Raw genomic sequence first — 23,969 nt, 5'->3', positions numbered from 1 at the left:
ATCCCATAAATTTAAAAAACAGATCCGACAGTTGAGCCCCCTTCTACATCACTTCTAATGCATGGAATGACCTTACCCTACCCATTAGTCTCCTCCTTTGTTCTTGGATTCCGCAAGAAGCTTAAGATCTTGCTTTTCGAATAGTCACTTGTAGCATTAGGCTTGCTAAACTCACACCTGCTCAGTGCCAGGTTACCCTACCGGCTGATAGTGCACTTTACAAATTACAATAACATGACATAGCTATTTCTCAGTTCACTTATGGCAGTGCCGTCAGGGTTTAGAGGCTTTCTTGAATGGTTTAGGAACGATTCCTTTCAATAAATCTTCCTAAAACTTGAACACTAATGTTTAAAAAAAAGTACTTATTAAAAAATTTCTTTTTAGCTTTATCATACTGTTTACATAATGTTTGTTGCATGATTCATAAGTAAAATATTTTTATGGCTCAGCTTCTGCACTGGCTGTAACAGCCAGGCCAGACCCCTGACTCGGCCTACACATTTGCTGGCGTTATCATATGCCAACTAAAGCTCTTTAAAAGGACTTGAAGAAAATTAAAGTGAGTAGGCAAATTTGAATCAAGCTGCTTCTCCATTGACTTCATTTAATATTTTCTTCTTTGTTTTCACAGGTCATTTATGTGACCAGGAACCCGAAAGACGTGGCAGTTTCTTTTTACCATTTCCATAAAATGGCGAAATTCCTTCCAGACCCCGGGTCATTTGAGGAGTTTCTGAAAAAATTCCTGGAGGGCACAGGTCAGTATCTCAGGTTCCTATGGGCATTCCCAGGGAGAGTTATGAATGTGGTCCATTGTGTCCAGTGAAATAGCCTCTGCATTATGGGTCATAGAGCATGGAAGCAAGGAAAGGTCCGAAACTCACTGTGACACTGGATTCAAGTTATCCTGTCTGATGGGGGGTGATATCCTGAAACCGGCCCCAGGATGCTGGTTTCCAGTCCAGAGAGAACCTGGTCTTGCAGCTCGGGATAGACTGTTCCCATTAAGAGCTGGGTCAAGACTGACTTGCATATGGCTGGGTCCAAACTGGGGTGGCGTGGTGAGCAAAACACAATGAATTAAACCCAGATCTGTGACTGGGGGTGAATGTTTGCATTGTTCAGCATTCCGTCCATCATCTGTTCTTTTTGCTTTTGCCGCCCTAAATGGGAAGGGTATGCCCAGATGTCGGTCCCGTGCTGTCCGTGCCACTGGATTGAAGCTAGCCTGGCTGATGATGTGTGATGCCCTAAAACTGGTTTCAGGGAGCTTGTTTCTGGTCTAGAGAGAATCTGGCCTGGCAGTTATGGCTGGACTGTTCCCATGAGGAACAGGGGCAGGACAAATTTGAATATGTGTGGGTCCATTATGGGGTGGCGTGTTGAGCAAAAAGACAATGGATCAAACCCAGATCCGTGACTTAGGGTGAATATTTGTATTGTTCAACATTCCATCCATCATCTGTTCTTTTTGCTTTTGCCGCCCTAAGTCGGAAGGGTATGCCCAGACGTATGTCATGTGCTCACTGTGCCACTGGATTCGCTAGCCTGGCTGATATGGGGTGATACCCCGGAACAGGTCCCAGGATGCTTTATTCCAGTCTAGGGAGGATCTGGCCTGGCAGTTCGGCTGGACTGTTCCCATGAGGAGCAGGGTCAAGACTGATTTGCTTATGGTTGGGTCCAAACTGGGGTGTTATGGTGAGCAAACAAACAATGGATTAAACCCAGATATGTGTTGGGGGTGAATGTTTGCATTGTTCAGCATTCTGTCCATCATTAGTTATTTTTGCTTTTGTTGCCCTAAGTGGGAAGGGCATTCCCCGACGTGGATTCTGTGCTTACTGTGCCACATAATTCAAGTTAGTCTGGTTGATATGGGGTGATACCCTTAAACCAGTCCCGGGATGCTTGTTTCTGGTCCAGGGAGAATCTGGCCTGGCAGTTCGGGCTGGACTGTTCACATGAGCAGGGTCAAGACTAATTTGCATATGACTTGGTCCAAACTGGGGTGGTGTGGTGAATAAAAAAACAATTGGTTAAACCCATACCTGTTACTGGGGTGAATGTTTGCTTTGTTCAACATTTTGTCCGTCATCTTTCTTTTTGCTTATGTCGCCCTAAGTGGGAAGGGTATTCCCAGATATGGGTCCCATGCTCACTGTGCCACTGGATTGAAGCTAGCCAGGCTGATGAAGGGTTATGCCCTAGAACTGGTCTCAGGATACTTGTTTCAAGTCCAGGGAGAACCTGGTCTGGCAGTTTTGGCTTGACTGTTCCCATGAGGAACAGGGTCAAGACTGAGTTGAATATGGCTGGGTCCAATCTGGGGTGGCCTGGTGAACAAAAAGACAATGGATCAAACCCAGATCTGTGACTAGGGGTGAATATTGGTATTGTTCAGCATGCCATCCATCATCTGTTCTTTTTGCTAAGTGGAAAGGGTATGCCCAGAAATGGGTCCCGTGCTCACTGTGCCACTCGACTCAAGCTATCCTGGCTGATGAGGGGTGATGCCCCAAAACCAGTCCCAGGATGCTTGTTTCTAGTCCAGGAAGGACCTTTCCTGGCTGTTCGGGATGGAATGTTCTAATGAGCAGGAGTATCAAGACTGATTTGTGTATGACTGTGTCCAAACTGGGGTGACGTGGTGAGCAAAAAAACAATGGATTAAACTCAGATCTGTGACTGGGACTGAATGTTTGCATTGTTCAGCATTCTGTCCATCATCTTTTTTTTTGGATAAAGTACCGAAGTGGCAATTAGAACAAAGAATATATAAACAATGGGGTTATCTGCAGTCAGGATTATTGAGATTAATGCTAATGCGCCTTATATTGATGACCCAGAATTCCATATAGAAGCAGTATATACATTTCTTTAGTTCACAGGTACAAACACAGCTACCAGAATGAGCTAGACTAAGATGTAAAACGCATGCCTGAATGAATGGTTATGATATCAACGTAGGTATATTGACCTTAGCAGTCAATATAACTTGGTTGATAATCAATACAACTACTTGTCGGATCATCAGGCCTCCCAGAGGATTAATTAAATACACAATCACATACACACACACACACGCAGCTCTGTGGATCTTACTGGAGGTACCTAGTGCGCTAGTTTGACCCTAGGGACCCTCTGAATTCAAGGGGACAAGCTCCCAAATTAAAATTGACACAGGGCGCGTTTACACAATGGTGAAGGGAGGGTACGGGGCCTGAGGTGACGTGTGCAAACACGCACTGTGGCGTGTTTTAAGTTGGGGAAATAATTCCCCTTCAATCCTGAGAGCCCCTGGGGGCCAACTAACCCACAAGGTGCTTGCAGGAAGCGTCATTGTGCTGCGTTGCAGAGAGGTGGGCCAGGCCGTGTCCCCTTTTACACCTGTCTGCATCGGCGCTTACTGGAGGTACCTAGTGGGCTACTTTGACCCTAGGGACCCTCAGGATTCAAGGGGACTTAATCTCCCTACTTAAAATGGCCACAGGGCGCTTTTACACAGTTGTGAAGGGAGGGGACGAGGCCTGAGGTGACATGTGCAAACACGCACTGTAGCCTGTTTTAAGTTGGGGAAATAATTCCCTTCAATCCTGAGAGCCCCTGGGGGCCAAGTAGCCCACAAGGTGCTTCCAGTAAGCGCCATGGCACTGCGTTGCAGAGAGGTGGGCCAGGCCGTGTTCCTTTTTACACCTCTCTGCAACGGTGTATACTGGAGGTACCTAGTGGGCTTGTTTGACCCTAGGGACCTAGGATTCAAGGGGACTTAATCTCCCAACGTAAAACGGCCACAGGGCGTGTTTACACAGTGGTGAAGGGAGGGGACGGGCCTGAGGTGACGTGTGCAAACACGCCTTGTGGTGCGTTTTAAGTTGGAGAAATAATTCCCCTTCAATCCTGAGGGCCCCTGAGGGCTAACTAGTCTACCAGGTGCTTCCAGTAAGCACCACTGTGCTGCGTTGCAGAGAGGTTGTCCAGCCAGTGCCCCTTTTTAGACCTCTCTGTGGAGCTTACTGAAGGTACCTAGTGGGCTAGTTGGAGCCTAAGGACACTCTAGGATTCAAGGGATCTTCCAACTTAAAACGACCTCAGGGCGCGTTTACACAGTGGTGAAGGGAGGGGGAGGGGCCTGAGGTGTTGCGTGCAAACATGCCCTGGGTCGCGTTTTAAGTTGGGGAAATATTTCACCTTCAATCCTGAGGGCCCCTGGGGGCCAACTAGTTCACCAGGTGCTTCCAGTAAGCGCCACTGCGCTGCGTTGCAGAGAGGTGGTCCAGGCCGTGCCCATTTTACACCTCTCTGTAACGCAGCTCTGTGGCGCTAACTGGAGATAACTGGTGGGCTAGTTGTACCCCAGGGACACTCAGGATTCAAGGGGACTTTATCCACCAAATTAAAACGTCCACAGGGAGTGTTTGCACATGTCAGTTCAGCACACCCCTCCCTTCACCAGTGTGCAAACGCGCCCTGTAGCACGTTTTAAGAGGTAGTTTTAATACCCCTGCCCTATTATGTACTAGGGTCTTAGATTAGATTAGATTAAAATACTTATAAAGAGCATGGCTGTCTCGGCAAAGGGGCGTCCCAGCGCTGAAGCCAGTCTAAGCAGGATACAAGAAAAAGGGAAATATACCTGGGAAGGGACAGGGAACAAGACAGAGGGAATTTAACCTGGGAAAAGAGCCAAGTCTTCACAAGACGTCTGAAAGCCTGATGGTCAGGGTTGCTGTGGATGTGTAGGGGGAGAGAGATCCAGAGAGTGGGGGCCAGGCGTCCAAAGGAGCCGCCGCCAGATCTAGCTCTACGTATGTGAGGGATACATGCAAGACTTTGGTTTGCGGTACATAGGGCACAGGGGAGTACAGGGTGCAGAGATCACCTAGGATGTCTGGGGCACTTCCTGTCAGTATCTTATGCGTGATGCAGAGCGTCTTGAAGCAAACACGCTGTTCAAGGGGCAGCCAGTGCAGGCGGCGGAGAAGATTAGAAGCATGACTGAATTTAGGAAGGGCAAAAATAGCACGTGCTGCCGCATTCTGGACCCGCTGCAATTTATTAAGCACAGATTCATTCGAACCGAGCAGAAGCACATTGCAGTAGTCCAGATGAGCCAGTATAGAAGCTTGAATAATAAGTTGGCGTGTTTGGGCATCAAAGAGGCCCAAAATCGGTTGGAGGCCGCGCAATAGTCCAAAACATTTCCCGGCCACTGATTTGGCATGTGTTTCAAAGTTGAGGTTTTTATCAACTAAGAAACCTAGATTTTTCACCGCAGGTTTGGGATCAGGGGGATCACCAAGTGCCCGGGGCCACCATTCGATTGTCCAGAGATGAGACTCTTTACCAACCAGTAGAATTCAATTGCAGAAAACTAGCTGTCATCCATTCTGCAATTGCAGAGATGTCTTCTTTGAATTTTATGTTGTCTAGCTTGGGATCACTGGACAGGGCAATCACCAGTTGGGTGTCGTCGGCATATGACACCAGGGAGATTCCTCGTGCTTTGGCCATCCATGCCAAAGGGCTCATATAAATATTGAAGAGGGTAGGGCTCAATGTAGAGCCCTGAGGAACCCCACAACGGAGGGAGTGGACATGGCAAGAGAAGGGTGGAGAGGTCACTTGAAACGTCCCGTCGGCCAGGAAGGAGGACAACCACACTAGAGCTTTATTCCCAATTTTTATCTCCTCCAAGCGTAGGAGCAGGATTTAATGGGACACCGTGTTAAATGCCGCGCTTAGGTCCAGCAGCACCAGCGCTGATGTGCTGCCGGCATCCAGCGTGGATTTGAGTTGTTCTACCACAGCCAATAAAGCTGACTCGGTGCTGTACCTTGGTCGGAACCCATTCTGTGTACTATCAAGTATATGGTTAGATTCTAGAAACTGTTTTAGAGTAGAGTTCACATGTGCTTCCAGAATTTTAGAGAGGAAAGGGAGTAATGTAATCAGACAGTAATTCTCTGATTTAGAAGTGTCAAGTGTTGCTCTCTTAAGTAGAGGGACCACTTTTGCATGTTCCCATGACTTAGACACCATCGCAGTAGTGTCGCGATCATCAGCAGCGCCAGAATATATAAAGACGCCACTAACCTTTCTCCTGTGACCAGCAGAGACGATGACAGACGATTATCCCCCCAATTCCCCCTGACGCAACTCCCTGCAGAGGAGGAAGACCTACTGCTTGAAATTGGGCCCAAGGGGAAAAGGAAAGTGGATAAAATAATAAACTGGCTGTAAATTCTGTACTCCCCTCTGAGTCTGGTCCGGGATGCAGCACGGTAGTAGTAGGGATGTGTGTACTGCAGGACAGGGAGACAAGTAGACAAGCATTAGAAAACACTCTCTATATGTGTAACATCTCTCAGCACTCTTTTTACCCCAACTCACCAGGATATTATACAGCTGTAGTCCAGCAATAAGAAAGCCAAAATAAGATTCAATCCAAAGTAGTTTAACTTTCTATTTGGGCACGGTCATCAGAAGCTCCTCACAGTCTTTATTTGAAAGGCAAGATCCTAGTAGACAATACCCTTAGGAGAATCCTAACTAGATATAGGTATGGTTTAAGTCACAACACCTAAGGCCAAGAAAAGTTAAAGTAGGATCTCAAGGTTTTGTACAAAAATAAGAGAGAGAGCCAAAGAACAAACGTTGCCACGAAATAATGAAATTGTCAAGCAAATAAGGATAAAATATTTCTTTCAAAGCGGTCAATGGACAATGTGAGTACAGCGCTTTCCAAAACCAAGCGCTTCACTAGTACTGCGCCTGAAATGCTTCTGTGAAAGATAAATGCTGACAAAAGACAAAATCAAATCATTTAGTCACGGAACTCATGCGCGCTCCAGTGCATTCTGAGTACCGCTGAAAAACGAACAAGGATTACAAGCTGAATGAAAGAGGGAGGAGGCGAGCCCGCACTCCTTCCTCGATACCTGGAATTCACAAGGTTCTCTCCGGGGATGTTGAAGACTCTCAGACGAGCAGCAAACGAAATGTCAGGAAAACGGCAAAAGTACACGAAGAAAACTGTACACGCAGGCTCTTGATCATCGGCTGTTTGTCTTAACGCTGAAGTCCGGCGGGGACACACCATCCGCCATTCCTGAAGCTGTGGGAAGATTGTCAAGCACCTTTCCCATGTGGGGGAGGTGCTAATATAGGAACTGCCCTGTGCCTTGCTCTCATGCGCCCCATGGCCTGCTGGTAATAGTAGTTTCTCATCCCTTTCTGCAGCGTGAAAAAGGGAACTACTCTAAGACATTTTCTCTGCCTGTACGAAATAGCTACAGTACCCCCTCTCGAGGACAGCCGACTCGGCGGTCGCCCAGGTCTACCGGGGTGTTCATCATGAAAACGTTCAACCAATATGGGGCAATGGAGATTGTCCTTAGGTTCCCAGGTTCTATCCTCAGGTCCGAACCCTTTCCAGTCTACTAGGTATTGGATCCTGCCCCTCACCATGCGATAATCCAATATTGCTTGGACCTCATATTCTTCTTGCCCGTCCACCTCTACTGTCAGGTTTATCCGGCAATCTCATACTAGGAGGACAAGGTTGAAGCAGGGAGACATGGAATACGGGATGTATCTTCCAGGACACAGGCAATGACAAATCCATAGCTACGGGGTTGATAACCTCACTGATACCATATGGCCCTACTTATTTCGGTTTCAGCTTATTAACCCCTCTAAGATGTAGATTTTTTGTGGAGAGCCATACCTTGTCCCCCACACGGTACTCAGGTTCCTGGGACCTCTTCCTATCCGCAAACAGTTTCTGAGTAGCCTGAGCTGTGGCTAGACTATGCTGCGCGTCTAACAATACAGCCTTAAGATGTACATGGTGTTCATGTATGCTGGGTAATGGGGAGCTGGCAGGCCATTCGAATGGAAGCATGTTTGGGTGAAAACCATTGAGACAATAAAAAGGTGAACAACCTAGGGTGTCATGTGCAGCATTTTTGTAGGCGAATTCTGCCATCCATAAGAAAGTAGTCCAATCCAAGGTGTTCTGTAGGGTGAAACAATGCAGATACTGTTCCAATGTTTGATTCAGACGCTCTCTCTTTCCATTGGTTTGCGGATGGTAGCTAGAGGAGAGTCGCGCTTCAATGTTCAAGACCGTACAGAGGGCCTTCCAGAAACGTGATGTGAATTGTGTGCCCCTGCCTGTTATCAAAACGCACGGAATTCCATTTGCTCGTACAATGTGTTGGAGAAAAACCTTGGCTAGTTCCGATGATGTAGGCAGACCAGGTAAGGGAATGAAATGTCCCATTTTCGTTAGGTGATCAACCACCACCAAAATGACAGTCTGATTTTCACAGGGTGGCATTTCAACAATGAAATCCATGGATAAGGTATGCCATGGACAAGGAGGGATTGGTAATGAGCGAAGTAATCCTGAAGGTTTAGCATGGATGGTTTTTCCTTGTGCACAAATCGCACAATTCATCACGTAGTCTTTCATGTCTTTGCGTAAGCCAGGCCACCAGAAGGAGCGTTCCACACTAGCAGTGGTCTTGTATATACCCATATGTCCACCCAACACCGAATCATGTGCCCAATTCAGTACTTGTTGTTGCAATAGCTCTTGCGGTATATACAGTGCATGGAATTGATAGGCTAGATCCTCTTTTTTGTATCGATGTTCCGGTTCGTCCTGTATCCAGGCTTGTATATCCACATCTGCTAATGCGATTTTCACGTCCTCCAAAAAATCCTGCGAGGTGATTAAGGCTAGAGTCTGCTCTGGATGTTCTGCCTCCATTAAGATGAGAGGGGGTTCTGGTTGTATGGTTCCATTCTCTTCCCCTAGACGGGAGAGAGCATCTGCTTTTCCGTTGTGAGATCCAGGTCTATACTTAATCACAAAAGCAAAGTCAGAAAAGAAGAGGGTCCACCTCAGTTGCCGAGGAGCCAAGGCTTTTGCTGTCTTGAGAAATAACAAGTTACGATGGTCAGTGTAGATTTCCACAGTATGTTAAGCCCCCAGAAGGTAGTGTCGCCACTCCTCACATGCCTTCTTTATCGCCAGTAATTCTTTGTCCGAAATGGTGTAGTTGACTTTGCAGGGAGTGAGGTTTCGTGAATGGTAGGCTACAGGGCGAAGTTGTCCTGTTGTGGGATGGCGTTGGGATAACACCCCGCCCAGGGCGTATTGTGAGGAATAAGTCTCAAGAACAAAAGGTATCTGTGGGTCTGGGTGACGAAGGATGGGTGCCTGAGTAAACCTCTTCTTCAGAAGTTGAAACGATTTCTCCGCCTCTTCTCCCCATATAAAAGGAGCATTCTTCCGCAATAGGCCCGTGATGGGTTGAATGATTTTAGAAAAGTCTTTGATGAATCGCCGGTAATAATTGGCAAAGCCAAGGAAGCTTTGCACAGATTTGACGTTCGGGTGCGTTTTCCATGTAGTGATTGCATTGACCGTACTCATGTCCATCTGAAAACCCTGGGCATTGATGATATAACCTAAAAAGGCAACTTCCTGTACATGAAAAATGCACTTTTCAAGCTTAACATACAGTTAGTTTTGTTGTAACCTTCCTAGTACTGTTTTCACATGGGCTATATGTTCCAGTAGTGTTGTTGAATAAATCAAGATATCGTCTATGTAGACAACGCAAAATGTCTCTAAGCAGCCTCTCAAAACCTCATCCATAAAGAACTGGAAGGCTGCTGGGGCGTTGCAGAGACCCAATGTTATCACCCGGTACTCAAAGAGACCAAATTTGGTTCTGAACGTCGTCTTCCATTCATCTCCTTTCTACACCCGAACCAGATGATAGGCTCCACGAAGGTCGAGTTTTGTAAAGTAACGAGCACCCTTCAGTTGGTCTAGTAACACTGGTATCAAAGGAAGTGGGTAACGGTTTTTAACAGTTACCCTATTTATGGCTCTGTAATCAATACAGGTTCTCAATTCTTTGCAGTCTTTCTTCGGTATGAAGAAAAGAGGAGAGGATGGCGGAGATGAGGAATGTCTGATGAATCCAGAGGCTAGATTGTCTTCGATATATGTCTTCAAATACTGTGTCTCTTTCTCTGTTAATGTATACACTCAACTGCAAGGGATGTCAGCTCCCGGTGTCAATTCAATCCTACAGTCATAAACCTATGGGTGGTAACTGTGTGGCCTTCTGTTTGTTAAACAGAGCGTGATATTCGCTATATTCCGTAGGTAGGACAGTGGCACAGCAGTAGTGATCTTGGGTGCAAACAGTCACCAGATACATAGCCGGTGATGGTTCTTGGTTTGCTAACAAGGATGTTTTATTTTGCAATGCTCTCTGCAATAATCTGATGTCATGTTTACTGTGCGAGAATCCCAACTAACCAAGAGATCCTGTAAGGTTAGCCAAGGCATCCCTAATATGGGACAAAATTGGGGTGCGTTGATGAGGTCAAACTGGATGTATTCGTAATGGTCACTACCAAACTTCATCAAGAGGGAGTGAGTGGTGTAGACCACGGGACCCGAGGAAAGGACTGTTCCGTCCACTGCCTTCACCATTTCTGGTGTCTCTTTCTTTTCACAGGGAATCCCCATTTTCATGGCAAAGTCTTGGTCGATGTAGTTACCGGTGGCACCAGAGTCGAGTAAAGCATCCACCTCCAAGCTCTCCTGAGACGTGATCCAGAGAGAAACACTGACATTCATGTGGGCTACTGCCGGGTGTAGGGTATTAGCAAGGACAGGGGAGACCATAGTACAATGTTGCCCCAAATCGGAGATCTCCTTCTGATTCAGGACCATTAGTTTTCCGACGGTTCACCGGTTCTCATGGTTGCTTGTAATCGCTGTACAAAGGTTCTTCCTGGAACGGAATTTCTGGCTCGGCATTCTTTAATAAAATTTCCCCCTTTACCACAATACAGGCACAATTTTAACCTCCTTCTCTTGTCCTTCTCTTCAGATGTGAGAGGCCCTCTTATACCTCCGATTTGCATTGGTTCAGGCCCTTCAGGATTTTTGGGATGTTCTTCCACCACTAGTTTTGGTCTAGGATAGAAGAACCGGTTTTCACCTCTGTTCTTGTCCCCTTTTCTTTCTTGTAGACGGTGGTCCAGTTGAACCGTTAAATCTATGAGTTCCTCGCAGGTCTGTGGTAATTCTACCACCTGAGCTAGTACATCTTTAAGTTCTCCTCTTAACCCCTGATAGAACAAAGTAATCCTTTTTTCAGTAGGTCAGTCTGTCTCAACCACTAGACGATTAAACGTGGTGATATATGTCAACAGATCTTGTGACCCTTGACGTAAGGTAAGCAATTCTCGATCGAGTGTCATCATATGAGATTTTCTGTTGAACAACTTCCGCAATTCCAGACAGAAATCAGAAAAGTGGTGTAATACAGGCTTGTTTCTTTCCATCAAAGGAATGGTCCAACTAGCTGCATTGCCACCCATATAGGACATCATAAAAGCCGTTTTAGCAGCCTCATCATGGAAGACAACAGGCTTACATAAAAGATGAAGACGGCATTGATTCAAGAATGTCTCAAACTTTTTTGGATCCCCGTAAAATCTCTCAGGGGGAGCCAAAGGTATTCCTGTGTTTTGTATGATCTGGACTGTGGGAACAGTATCTGTTGGGGTGGGGGGTGTAGGGGCTGCGACAAAAAACCCACCCCCTTGAGCGCCTGTGGAAGGGATATGTGATGTAGGAGGAGGTAGGGTGGCTGGTCTGATGTAAGAATCCCGTCTAGGACCCCTGTGGGTGAGGCCTGCTACCTCCCTACGCAATGTGGCCATTTCCCTATGTATGGTCTGATTCTCTAAGCGCGATGTTTGTACCTCTTGTTGCAATGCATTGACGCTTTCCAACAGCGAGGCCAACACCTCATTGGTATCCATCGTCTGGGCCGGGCGTTACCCTTGGGCTTGACAATCTGTCGCGATCGTCAGCAGCGCAAGAATATATAAAGACGCCACTAACCTGTCTCTTGTTACCAGCAGAGATGATGACAGACGATTATCCCCCCAATTCCCCCTGACGCAACTCCCTGCAGAGGAGGAAGACCTACTGCTTGAAATTGGGCCCAAGGGGAAAAGGAAAGTGGATAAAATAATAAACTGGCTGTAAATTCTGTACTCCCCTCTGAGTCTGGTCCGGGATGCAGCACGGTAGTAATAGGGATGTGTGTACTGCAGGACAGGGAGACAAGTAGACAAGCATTAGAACACACTCTCTATATGTGTAACATCTCTCAGCACTCTTTTTACCCCAACTCACCAGGATATTATACAGCTGTAGTCCAGCACTAAGAAAGCCAAAATAAGATTCAATCCAAAGTAGTTTAACTTTCTATATGGGCACGGTCATCAGAAGCTCCTCACAGTCTTTATTTGAAAGGCAAGATCCTAGTAGACAATACCCTTAGGAGAATCCTAACTAGATATAGGTATCGTTTAAGTCACAACACCTAAGGCCAAGAAAAGTTAAAGTAGGATCTCAAGGTTTTGTCCAAAAATAAGAGAGAGAGCCAAAGAACAAACTTTGCCACGAAATAATGAAATTGTCAAGCAAATAAGGATAAAACATTTCTTTCAAAGCGGTCAATGGACAATGTGAGTACAGCACTTTCCAAAACCAAGTGCTTCACTAGTACTGCGCCCGAAATGCTTCTGTGAAAGATAAATGCTGACAAAAGACAATATCAAATCATTTAGTCACGGAACTCATGCGCGCTCCAGCGCATTCTGAGTACCGCTGAAAAATGATCCAGGATTACAAGCTGAATGAAAGAGGGAGGAGGCGAGCCCACACTCCTTCCTCGATACCTGGAATTCACAGAGGGTCTCTCTGGGGATGTTGAAGACTCTCGGACGAGCAGGAAACGGAATGTCAGGAAAACGGCAAAAGTACACGAAGAAAACTGTACACGCAGGCTCTTGATCATCGGCTGTTTGTCTTCAAGCTGAAATCCGGCGGGGACACATCAGCCGCCATTCCTGAAGCTGTGGGAAGATTGTCAAGCACCTTTCCCATGTGGGGGAGGTGCTAATATAGGAACCACCCTGTGCCTTGCTCTCATGCGCCCCATGGCCTGCTGGTAATAGTAGTTTCTCATCCCTTTCTGCAGCGTGAAAAAGGGAACTACTCTAAGACATTTTCTCTGCCTGTACGAAATCGCTACAGTACCCCCTCTCGAGGACAGCCGACTCGGCGGTCGCCCAGGTCTACCGGGGTGTTCATCATGAAAACGGTCAACCAATATGGGGCAATGGAGATTGTCCTTTGGTACCCAAGGTCTATCCTCAGGTCCGAACCCTTTCCAGTCTACTAGGTATTGGATCCTGCCCCTCACCATGCGATAATCCAATATTGCTTGGACCTCATATTCTTCTTGCCCGTCCACCTCTACTGTCAGGTTTATCCGGCAATCTCATACTAGGAGGACAAGGTTGAAGCAGGGAGACATGGAATACGGGATGTATCTTCCAGGACACAGGCAATGACAACTCCATAGCTACGGGGTTGATAACCTCACTGATACCATATGGCCCTACATATTTCGGTTTCAGCTTATTAACCCCTCTAAGATGTAGATTTTTGTGGAGAGCCATACCTTGTCCTCCACACGGTACTCAGGTTCCTGGGACCTCTTCCTATCCGCAAAATGTTTCTGAGTAGCCTGAGCTGTGGCTAGACTATGCTGCGCGTCTAACAATACAGCCTTAAGATGTGCATGGTGTTCATGTATGTTGGGTATTGGGGAGCTGGCAGGCCATTCGAATGGAAGCATGTTTGGGTGAAAACCATTGAGACAATAAAAAGGTGAACAACCTAGGGTGTCATGTGCAGCATTTTTGTAGGCGAATTCTGCCATCCATAAGAGATTAGTCCAATCCAAGGTGCTCTGTAGGGTGAAACAATGGAGATACTGTTCCAATGTTTGATTCAGACGCTCTCTCTTTCCATTGGTTTGCGGATGGTAGCTAGAGGAGAGTCGCGCTTCAATGATCAAGACCTTACAGAGGGCCTTCCAGAAACGTGATGTGAATTGTGTGCCCCTGCCTGTTATCAAAACGCACGGAATTCCATATGCTCGTACAATGTGTTGGAGAAAAACCTTGGCTAGTTCCGATGATGTAGGCAGACCAGGTAAGGGAATGAAATGTCCCATTTTCGTTAGGTGATCAACCACCACCAAAATTACAGTCTGATTTTCACAGGGTGGCATTTCAACAATGAAATCCATGGATAAGGTATGCCATGGACAAGGAGGGATTGGTAATGAGCGAAGTAATCCTGAAGGTTTAGCATGGATGGTTTTTCCTTGTGCACAAATCGCACAATACTTCACGTAGTCTTTTATGTCTTTGCGTAAGCCAGGCCACTAGAAGGAGCGTTCCACACTAGCAGTGGTCTTGTATATACCCATATGTCCACCCAACACCGAATCATGTGCCCAATTCAGTACTTGTTGTTGCAATAGCTCTTGCGGTATATACAGTGCATGGAATTGATAGGCTAGATCCTCTTTTTTTTATCGATGTTCCGGTTCGTCCTGTATCCAGGCTTGTATATCCACATCTGCTAATGCAATTTTCACGTCCCCCCAAAAATCCTGCGAGGTGATTAAGGCTAGAGTCTGCTCTGGATGTTCTGCCTCTATTAAGATGAGAGGAGGTTCTGGTTGTATGGTTCCATTCTCTTCCCCTAGACGGGTGAGAGCATCTGCTTTTCCGTTGTGAGATCCAGGTCTATACTTAATCACAAAATCAAAGTCAGAAAAGAAGAGGGTCCACCTCAGTTGCCGAGGAGCCAAGGCTTTTGCTGTCTTGAGAAATAACAAGTTACGATGGTCAGTGTAGATTTCCACAGTATGTTAAGCCCCCAGAAGGTAGTGTCGCCACTCCTCACATGCCCTCTTTATCGCCAGTAATTCTTTGTCCGAAATGGTGTAGTTGACTTTGCAGGGAGTGAGCTTTCGTGAATGGTAGGCTACAGGGTGAAGTTGTCCTGTTGTGGGATGGCGTTGGGATAACACCCCGCCCAGGGCGTATTGTGAGGAATAAGTCTCAAGAACAAAAGATATCTGTGGGTCTGGGTGACAAAGGATGGGTGCCTGAGTACACCTCTTCTTCAGAAGTTGAAACGACTTCTCCGTCTCTTCTCCCCATATAAAAGGAGCATTCTTCTGCAATAGGCCCGTGATGGGTTGAATGATTTTAGAAAAGTCTTTGATAAATGCCCGGTAATAATTGGCAAAGCCAAGGAAGCTTTGCACAGATTTGACGTTCTGGTGCGTTTTCCATGTAGTGATTTCATTGACCTTACTCATGTCCATCTAAAACCCTGGGCATTGATGACATAACCTAATAAGGCAACTTCCTGTATAGGAAAATGCACTTTTCAAGCTTAACATACAGTTAGTTTTGTTGTAACCTTCCTAGTACTGTTTTCACATGGGCTATATGTTCCAGTAGTGTTGTTGAATAAATCAAGATATCGTCTATGTAGACAACGCAAAATGTCTCTAAGCAGCCTCTCAAAACCTCATCCATAAAGAACTGGAAGGCTGCTGGGGCGTTGCAGAGACCAAATGGCATCACCCAGTACTCAATGAGACCAAATTTGGTTCTGAACGTCGTCTTCCATTCATCTCCGTTCTGCACCCGAACCAGATGATAGGCTCCACGAAGGTCGAGTTTTGTAAAGTAACGAGCACCCTTCAGTTGGTCTAGTAACACTGGTATCAAAGGAAGTGGGTAACGGTTTTTAACAGTTACCCTGTTTATGGCTCTGTAATCAATACAGTTTCTCAATTCTTTGCAGTCTTTCTTCCGTATGAAGAAAAGAGGAGAGGATGGCGGAGATGAGGAATGTCTGATGAATCCAGAGGCTAGATTGTCTTCGATATACGTCTTCAAATACTGTGTCTCTTTCTCTGTTAATGCATACACTCGACTGCAAGGGATGTCAGCTCCCGGTGTCAATTCAATCCTACAGTCATAAACCTATGGGTGGTAACTGTGTGGCCTTCTGTTTGTTAAACAGAGCGTGATATTCGCTATATTCCGTAGGTAGGACAGTGGCACAGCAGTAGTGATCTTGGGTGCAAACAGTCGCCAGCTACGTAGCCGGAGATGGTTCTTGGTTTGCTAACAAGGATGTTTTATTTTTGCAATGCTCTCTGCAATAATCTGATGTCATGTTTACTGTGCGAGAAGCCCAACTAACCAAGAGATCCTGTAAGGTTAGCCAAGGCATCCCTAATATGAGACAAAATTGGGGTGCGTTGATGAGGTCAAACTGGATGTATTCGTAATGGTCACTACCAAACTTCATCAAGAGGGAGTGAGTGTTGTAGACCACGGGACCCGAGGAAAGGACTGTTCCGTCAACTGCCTTCACCATTTCTGGTGTCTCTTTCTTTTCACAGGGAATCCCCATTTTCATGGCAAAGTCTTGGTCGATGTAGTTACCGGTGGCACCAGAGTCGAGTAAAGCGTCCACCTCCAAGTTCTCCTGAGACGTGATCCAGAGAGAAACACTGACATTCATGTGGGCTACTGCCGGGTGTAGGGTATTAGCAAGGACAGGGGAGACCATAGTACAATGTTGCCCCAAATCAGAGATCTCCTTCTGATTCAGGACCATTAGTTTTCCGACGGTTCACCGGTTCTCATGGTTGCTTGTAATCGCTGTACAAAGGTTCTTCCTGGAACGGAATTTCTGGCTCGGCATTCTTTAATAAAATTTCCCCCTTTACCACAATACAGGCACAATTTTAACCTCCTTCTCTTGTCCTTCTCTTCAGATGTGAGAGGCCCTCTTATACCTCCGATTTGCATTGGTTCATGCCCTTCAGGATTTTGGGGATTTTCTTCCGCCACTACTTTTGGTCTAGGATAGAAGAACCGGTTTTGGCCTCTGTTCTTGTCCCCTTTTCTTTCTTGTAGATGGTGGTCCAGTTGAACCGTTAAATCTATGAGTTCCTCGCAGGTCTGTGGTAATTGTACCACCTGAGCTAGTACATCTTTAAGTTCTCCTCCTAACCCCTGATAGAACAAAGTAATCCTTTTTTCAGTAGGTCAGTCTGTCTCAACCACTAGACGATTAAACGTGGTGATATATGTCAACAGATCTTGTGACCCTTGACGTAAGGTAAGCAATTCTCGATCGAGTGTCATCATATGAGATTTTCTGTCGAACAACTTCCGCAATTCCAGACAGAAATCAGAAAAGTGGTGTAATACAGGCTCGTTTCTTTCCATCAAAGGAATGGTCCAACTAGCTGCATTGCCACCCATATAGGACATCATAAAAGCCGTTTTAGCAGCCTCATCATGGAAGACAACAGGCTTACATAAAATATGAAGAAGGCATTGATTCAAGAATGTCTCAAACTTTTTTGGATCCCCGTAAAATCTCTCAGGGGGAGCCAAAGGTATTCCTGTGTTTTGTATGATCTGGACTGTGGGAACAGTATCTGTTGGGGTGGGGGTGTAGGGGCTGCGACAAAAAACCCACCCCCTTGAGCGCCTGTGGAAGGGGTATGTGATGTAGGAGGAGGTAGGGTGGCTGGTCTGATGTAAGAATCCCATCTAGGACCCCTGTGGCCATTTCCCTATGTATGGTCTGATTCTCTAAGCGCGATGTTTGTATGCATTGACGCTTTCCAACAGCGAGGCCAACACCTCATTGGTATCCATCGTCTGGGCCGGGCGGTACCCTTGGGCTTGACAATCTGTCGCGATCGTCAGCAGCGCAAGAATATATAAAGACGCCACTAACCTGTCTCATTTTACCAGCAGAGACGGTGACAGACGATTATCCCCCCAATTCCCCCTGAAGCAACTCCCTGCAGAGGAGGAAGACCTACTGCTTGAAATTGGGCCCAAGGGGAAAAGGGAAGTGGATAAAATAATAAACTGGCTGTAAATTCTGTACTCCCCTGGTCCGGGATGCAGCACGGTAGTAGTAGGGATGTGTGTACTGCAGGACAGGGAGACAAGTAGACAAGCATTAGAAAACGCTCTCTATATGTGTAACATCTCTCAGCACTCTTTTTACCCCAACTCACCAGGATATTATACAGCTGTAGTCCAGCAATAAGAAAGCCAAAATAAGATTCAATCCAAAGTAGTTTAACTTTCTATTTGGGCACGGTCATCAGAAGGTCCTCACAGTCTTTATTTGAAAGGCAAGATCCTAGTAGACAATACCCTTAGGAAAATCCTAACTAGATATAGGTATCGTTTAAGTCACAACACCTAAGGCCAAGAAAAGTTAAAGTAGGATCTCAAGGTTTTGTACAAAAATAAGAGAGAGAGCCAAAGAACAAACTTTAGCAGCCTCATCATGGAAGGCAACAGGCTTACATAAAAGATGAAGACGGCATTGATTGATTGACCTCTGACCCTCCGGGCAGGTCACCCCCCGAGCACACTCCTCGCGAGTGAGCCCGTCCCCTGGTGCCGCCTCTTCCCTGAGCTGTGCCCTGTGCCCAAGCCCCGACCGCCGGATCTGCTTGGTCCGCGGATCTCCTGTGCCCCCTGCCACCAGCTTGCTTCGCCGCCTTTCTCGTCGTTTTCCCGCCGCTTGCCCAAGCCCCCTGGGCTCCCCCCCTCCTCTCGCCCAGCCCCGGCCGCATTTCCCGCCACCTCCCCACCGCTGCCCCCCTCCGGCCCGCCCCCTTCCCTCGCTCGCCCTCCCCATTCGCCACCCCGCTCCCCCTCCCAGCTGCCCCTCCCTCGCTCCGCCCCCCCGCTCTCCTCATATGGCAGAGTGGCGAACGCGCAGCGTGCACGCGCAGCGGGCGCGCCGATTGCGCGCCGAAGGTGCGCCAAAGGTAAGCCCGTCTACGCCCGTCCGCGCCTGAACCGCGCCCAGTGCCAAGACCCCTGGCCCCCGCAGAGGCCACCCCACCCACCGGACGTACGCCGCCGCCACCCTCAACGCACTCAACACCGGCCGAATCCCGGGAAGCTACCGAGCTACCCTGAGACGCACCCACGGACCCTTCAGCTGCCACGCCTGCAAGTTCACCTGCATCCGGACCTGCACTACACCAGCACCGACCAAGCCGAACACCAGCATCAACCACCTCAAGTGCATCCTGCTCAACACCCGCTCCGTCCACAGACACGCCATCGAACTCTGGAACCTCCTCGACACCACAGCTCCTGACGTTGCCTTCCTCGCGGAAACCTGGATGAACGACTCCTCAGCGCCCGACATCGCCATCGCCATCCCGGACGGATACAAGATCACCCGGAAAGACCGCGACAACCAGACTGGAGGAGGCATCGCCATCATCCACAGGGACACCATCCGCATCACGACCAACACCGACGACACCCTGACAATCGCCGAACACCTGCACTTCCAAAACCACGTCAACCCCAAGACCACCCTCAGAGGCACCCTGATCTACCGACCCCCGGGACCACGCACACCATTCAGCGAAGACATCGCCGACTTCATCAGCCCGCACGCCCTCCCCTCCGCCGACTACATCCTCTTGGGGGACATCAACTTCCACCTGGAGAACGACAACGACCTCAACACCACCACCCTGCTTGACAACCTCGCCACCCTCGGACTCAAGCAGCTGGTGACCACCCCCACCCACCTCGCCGGACACACACTCGACGCCGTCTTCTCATCCAGTAAAGACATCGCCTTCAGCCATACCACCGGACTCCACTGGACGGACCACAGCTGCATCCACTTCACCTTCAGAAGAACCACGATCCACCACCACCAGCAACAGGTTGCACGAAGAAGCTGTAACAAGATCACAGCCGACCAGCTCGCCGCTTCCCTGAGCCAGCACCCTCCCGCCAGCTCAGGGAACCCAAGCCAGGCCGCCGACAACCTCACAAAGTGGATCAGCAACTGCGCGAACGAACTCGCCCCACTGAAGACCCCGCCCAGCAGACCCGGCAGCAAGAAGGCCCCATGGTTCACAGATGAACTCAAGAGCTCCAAGAAGAACTGCCGAGCCCTCGAGAAAGCCTGGAGAAGGGAGCCAACACCGGACAACATGACCACCCTCAAGATCGCCACCCGAAAGCACCATCAACTGATCCACGCCACCAAGAAAACAGCATTCAAAGACCGGCTGGACAACAACGCACACAACTGCAAGGAACTCTTCAACATCGTGAAAGAGCTCTCCAACCCCAATGCTGGATCCAACGACATCACCCCATCGCAAGACCTCTGCAACTCCCTCGCCTCCCACTTCCACAACAAGATCGCCGACATACACAACAGCTTCAGCACACAACCAACGCTCCCCACGACCGCACCAACGCCCCCCACCACCACCCTCAGCGCCTGGACCCCGATCAACACAGAAGACACCATCCGCACGATGAACGCTATCCACTCCGGATCTCCGACCGACCCCTGCCCTCACCACGTCTTCAACAAGGCCGACGCCGTCATCGCACCCCACCTGCGGGACATCATCAACACCTCCTTCGACACCGCCACCTTCCCTGAGAGCTGGAAGCACGCCGAACTCAGCGCTCTACTAAAGAAACCAACAGCGGACCCCACCGAACTCAAGAACTACCGCCCCATCTCGCTCCTCCCGTTTCCAGCCAAAGTCATCGAGAAGACCGTCAACAAGCAGCTGGCCGCCTTCCTCGAGACGAATGGATCCCTCGACCCCTCTCAGTCTGGCTTCCGAGCCAACCACAGCACCGAGACCGCCCTCATCGCTGCCACCGATGACATCCGAGCCCTGCTGGACAACGGAGAAACAGCGGCCCTCATCCTCCTAGACCTCTCCGCAGCATTCGACACTGTCTGTCACCGCACCCTAGTGCAGCGCCTCAGCAACGTCGGAATCCAGGAGAAGGCACTGGAATGGATCATCTCCTTCCTCGACGGAAGGACACAGAGAGTCCGCCTACCACCGTACGAGTCAGAGGCCACCAAAGTCATCTGCGGCGTCCCCCAAGGGTCCTCGCTCAGCCCCACCCTCTTCAACGTCTACATGAGCCCCCTTGCGGCCATCGCACGCCAACACAACCTCAACATCATCTCCTACGCCGACGACACCCAGCTGATCCTCTCCCTGACCAACGACCCCGACGCCGCCAGAACCAACCTACACGAAGGGATGAAAGACGTAGCCGAGTGGATGACGAACAGCCGCCTGAAACTGAACTCAGACAAGACGGAAGTCCTCATCCTGGGCTCCTCGCCCTCCGCCTGGGACGACTCCTGGTGGCCCCCCGCCTTGGGCACCGCACCCAAACCTACAGACCACGCACGCAACCTGGGCTTCATCCTGGACGCCTCCCTCTCCATGACCAGACAAGTCAACGCCGTCTCCTCGTCGTGCTTCAACATCCTACGCATGCTACGGAAGATCTTCCGGTGGATCCCCATCGAGACCAGGAAGACGGTCACCCAGGCCCTCGTCACCAGCCGACTGGACTACGGCAACGCCCTCTACGCCGGAACCACCGCCAAGCTCCAGAAGAGACTCCAGCGGATCCAGAACGCCTCAGCCAGACTCGTCCTCGACATCCCCCGACGCAGCCACATCTCCGGACACCTGAGAGACCTTCACTGGCTCCCCGTCAACAAGAGAATCACCTTCCGTCTCCTCACCCACGCGCACAAAGCCCTACACGACCAAGGCCCGAGTTACCTCAACAACCGCCTCAACTTCTACGCTCCCAAACGCCATCTCCGATCCACCAGCCACGCCCTCGCCGCCGTCCCCCGCATCCGAAGAGCGACAACAGGAGGAAGGTCCTTCTCCTACCTGGCCGCCAAGACCTGGAACTCCCTCCCGACCGTCCTGCGCCTGACCCAAGACCACCTCTCCTTCAGGAAGAAGCTCAAGACCTGGCTGTTCGAGCAGTAGCGGACCCCCCCTCCCCAAGCGCCTTGAGACCCTCCGGGTGAGTAGTGTGCTTTATAAATGTCTTTGATTGATTGATTGATTGATTGATTCAAGAATGTCTCAAACTTTTTTGGATCCCCGTAAAATCTTTCAGGGGGAGCTAAAGGTATTCCTGTGTTTTGTATGATCTGGACTGTGGGAACATTATCTGTTTGGGTGAGGGGTGTAGGGGCTGCGACAAAAAACCCACCCCCTTGAGCGCCTGTGGAAGGGGTATGTGATGAAGGAGGAGGTAGGGTGGCTGGTCTGATGTAAGAATCCCTTCTAGGACCCCTGTGGGTGAGGCCTGCTACCTCCCTACGCGATGTGGCCATTTCCCTATGTATGGTCTGATTCTCTAAGCGCGATGTTTGTACCTCCTGTTGCAATGCATTGACGCTTTCCAACAGCGAGGCCAACACCTCATTGGTATCCATCGTCTGGGCCGGGCGTTACCCTTGGGCTTGACAATCTGCCGTGATCGTCAGCAGCGCAAGAATATATAAAGACGTCACTAACCTGTCTCTTGTTACCAGCAGAGACGATGACAGACGATAATCCCCCCAATTCCCCCTGACGCACCTCCCTGCAGAGGAGGAAGACCTACTGCTTGAAATTGGGCCCAAGGGGAAAAGGGAAGTGGATAAAATAATAAACTGGCTGTAAATTCTGTACTCCCCTCTGAGTCTGGTCCGGGATGCAGCACGGTGGTAGTAGGGATGTGTGTACTGCAGGACAGGGAGACAAGTAGACAAGCATTAGAAAATGCTCTCTATATGTGTAACATCTCTCAGCACTCTTTTTACCCCAACTCACGAGGATATTATACAGCTGTAGTCCAGCAATAAGAAAGCCAAAATAAGATTCAATCCAAAGTAGTTTAACTTTCTATTTGGGCACGGTCATCAGAAGGTCCTCACAGTCTTTATTTGAAAGGCAAGATCCTAGTAGACAATACCCTTAGGAGAATCCTAACTAGATATAGGTATAGTTTAAGTCACAACACCTAAGGCCAAGAAAAGTTAAAGTAGGATCTCAAGGTTTTGTCCAAAAATAAGAGAGAGAGCCAAAGAACAAACTTTGCCACGAAATAATGAAATTGTCAAGCAAATAAGGATAAAATATTTCTTTCAAAGCGGTCAATGGACAATGTGAGTACAGCACTTTCCAAAACCAAGTGCTTCATAGTACTGCGCCCGAAATGCTTCTGTGAAAGATAAATGCTGACAAAAGACAATATCAAATCATTTAGTCACGGAACTCATGCGCGCTCCAGCGCATTCTGAGTACCGCTGAAAAACGAACCAGGATTACAAGCTGAACGAAAGAGGGAGGAGGCGAGCCCGCACTCCTTCCTCGATACCTGGAATTCACAGAGGTTCTCTCTGGGGATGTTGAAGACTCTCGGATGAGCAGGAAACGGAATGTCAGGAAAACGGCAAAAGTACACGAAGAAAACTGTACACGCAGGCTCTTGATCATCGGCTGTTTGTCTTCAAGCTGAAATCCGGCGGGGACACACCATCCGCCATTCCTGAAGCTGTGGGAAGATTGTCAAGCACCTTTCCCATGTGGGGGAGGTGCTAATATAGGAACCACCCTGTGCCTTGCTCTCATGCGCCCCATGGCCTGTTGGTAATAGTAGTTTCTCATCCCTTTCTGCAGCGTGAAAAAGGGGAACTACTGTAAGACATTTTCTCTGCCTGTACTAAATCGCTACAAGTAGAGAGGGATAAATTAAGTAGCTCCAGACACTCCGGCAAAAGCCCTTGTTGAATTTTCCTGTAAGCATCTGGTTTGAGAGGATCGTCTGGAGATCCAGATTTAATTTTGACCACTATTCTCTCTAATTCCTTCAGGAAAATAGAGGGAAGAGATGCAAGGAGGACAGTCTCAGAGCCAATATAAACATTCTTCCTGCAAGCACTGGAGGATATACCATGATCAAACTTTTGGTTGATATCTCGACCTTCTTCAAAAAAAAAGGTTGCCAGCTCCTCACAATGTTTGTAGGAGGAAATAATATTGCCCGATGCCCCTGGAGAGGAAATCAAATCTTTCAGTAGAGAGAATATAGTTCTACTGCGGTTG

The 23,969-nt window shown here is 48.5% G+C and overlaps 1 protein-coding gene across 1 annotated transcript in view; it reads left to right on the top strand.

The window, feature by feature from the left end:
- LOC144799809 (sulfotransferase 2A1-like) overlaps window positions 1-23,969 on the top strand; it is a 206,818-nt gene that overhangs the window by 96,114 nt on the left and 86,735 nt on the right. Inside the window, exon 3 of the mRNA XM_078671382.1 lies at window positions 635-761. Within this exon, the coding sequence (XP_078527508.1) occupies window positions 635-761 (127 nt within the window). The remainder of the gene's footprint in view (window positions 1-634; window positions 762-23,969) is intronic.

Source organism: Lissotriton helveticus, chromosome 12, assembly GCF_964261635.1.
Source record: "Lissotriton helveticus chromosome 12, aLisHel1.1, whole genome shotgun sequence".
Lineage (NCBI taxonomy): Eukaryota > Metazoa > Chordata > Amphibia > Caudata > Salamandridae > Lissotriton > Lissotriton helveticus.
Note: the sequence above shows the minus strand (reverse complement) of the source record. Positions and strands in the feature narration are given on the sequence as shown.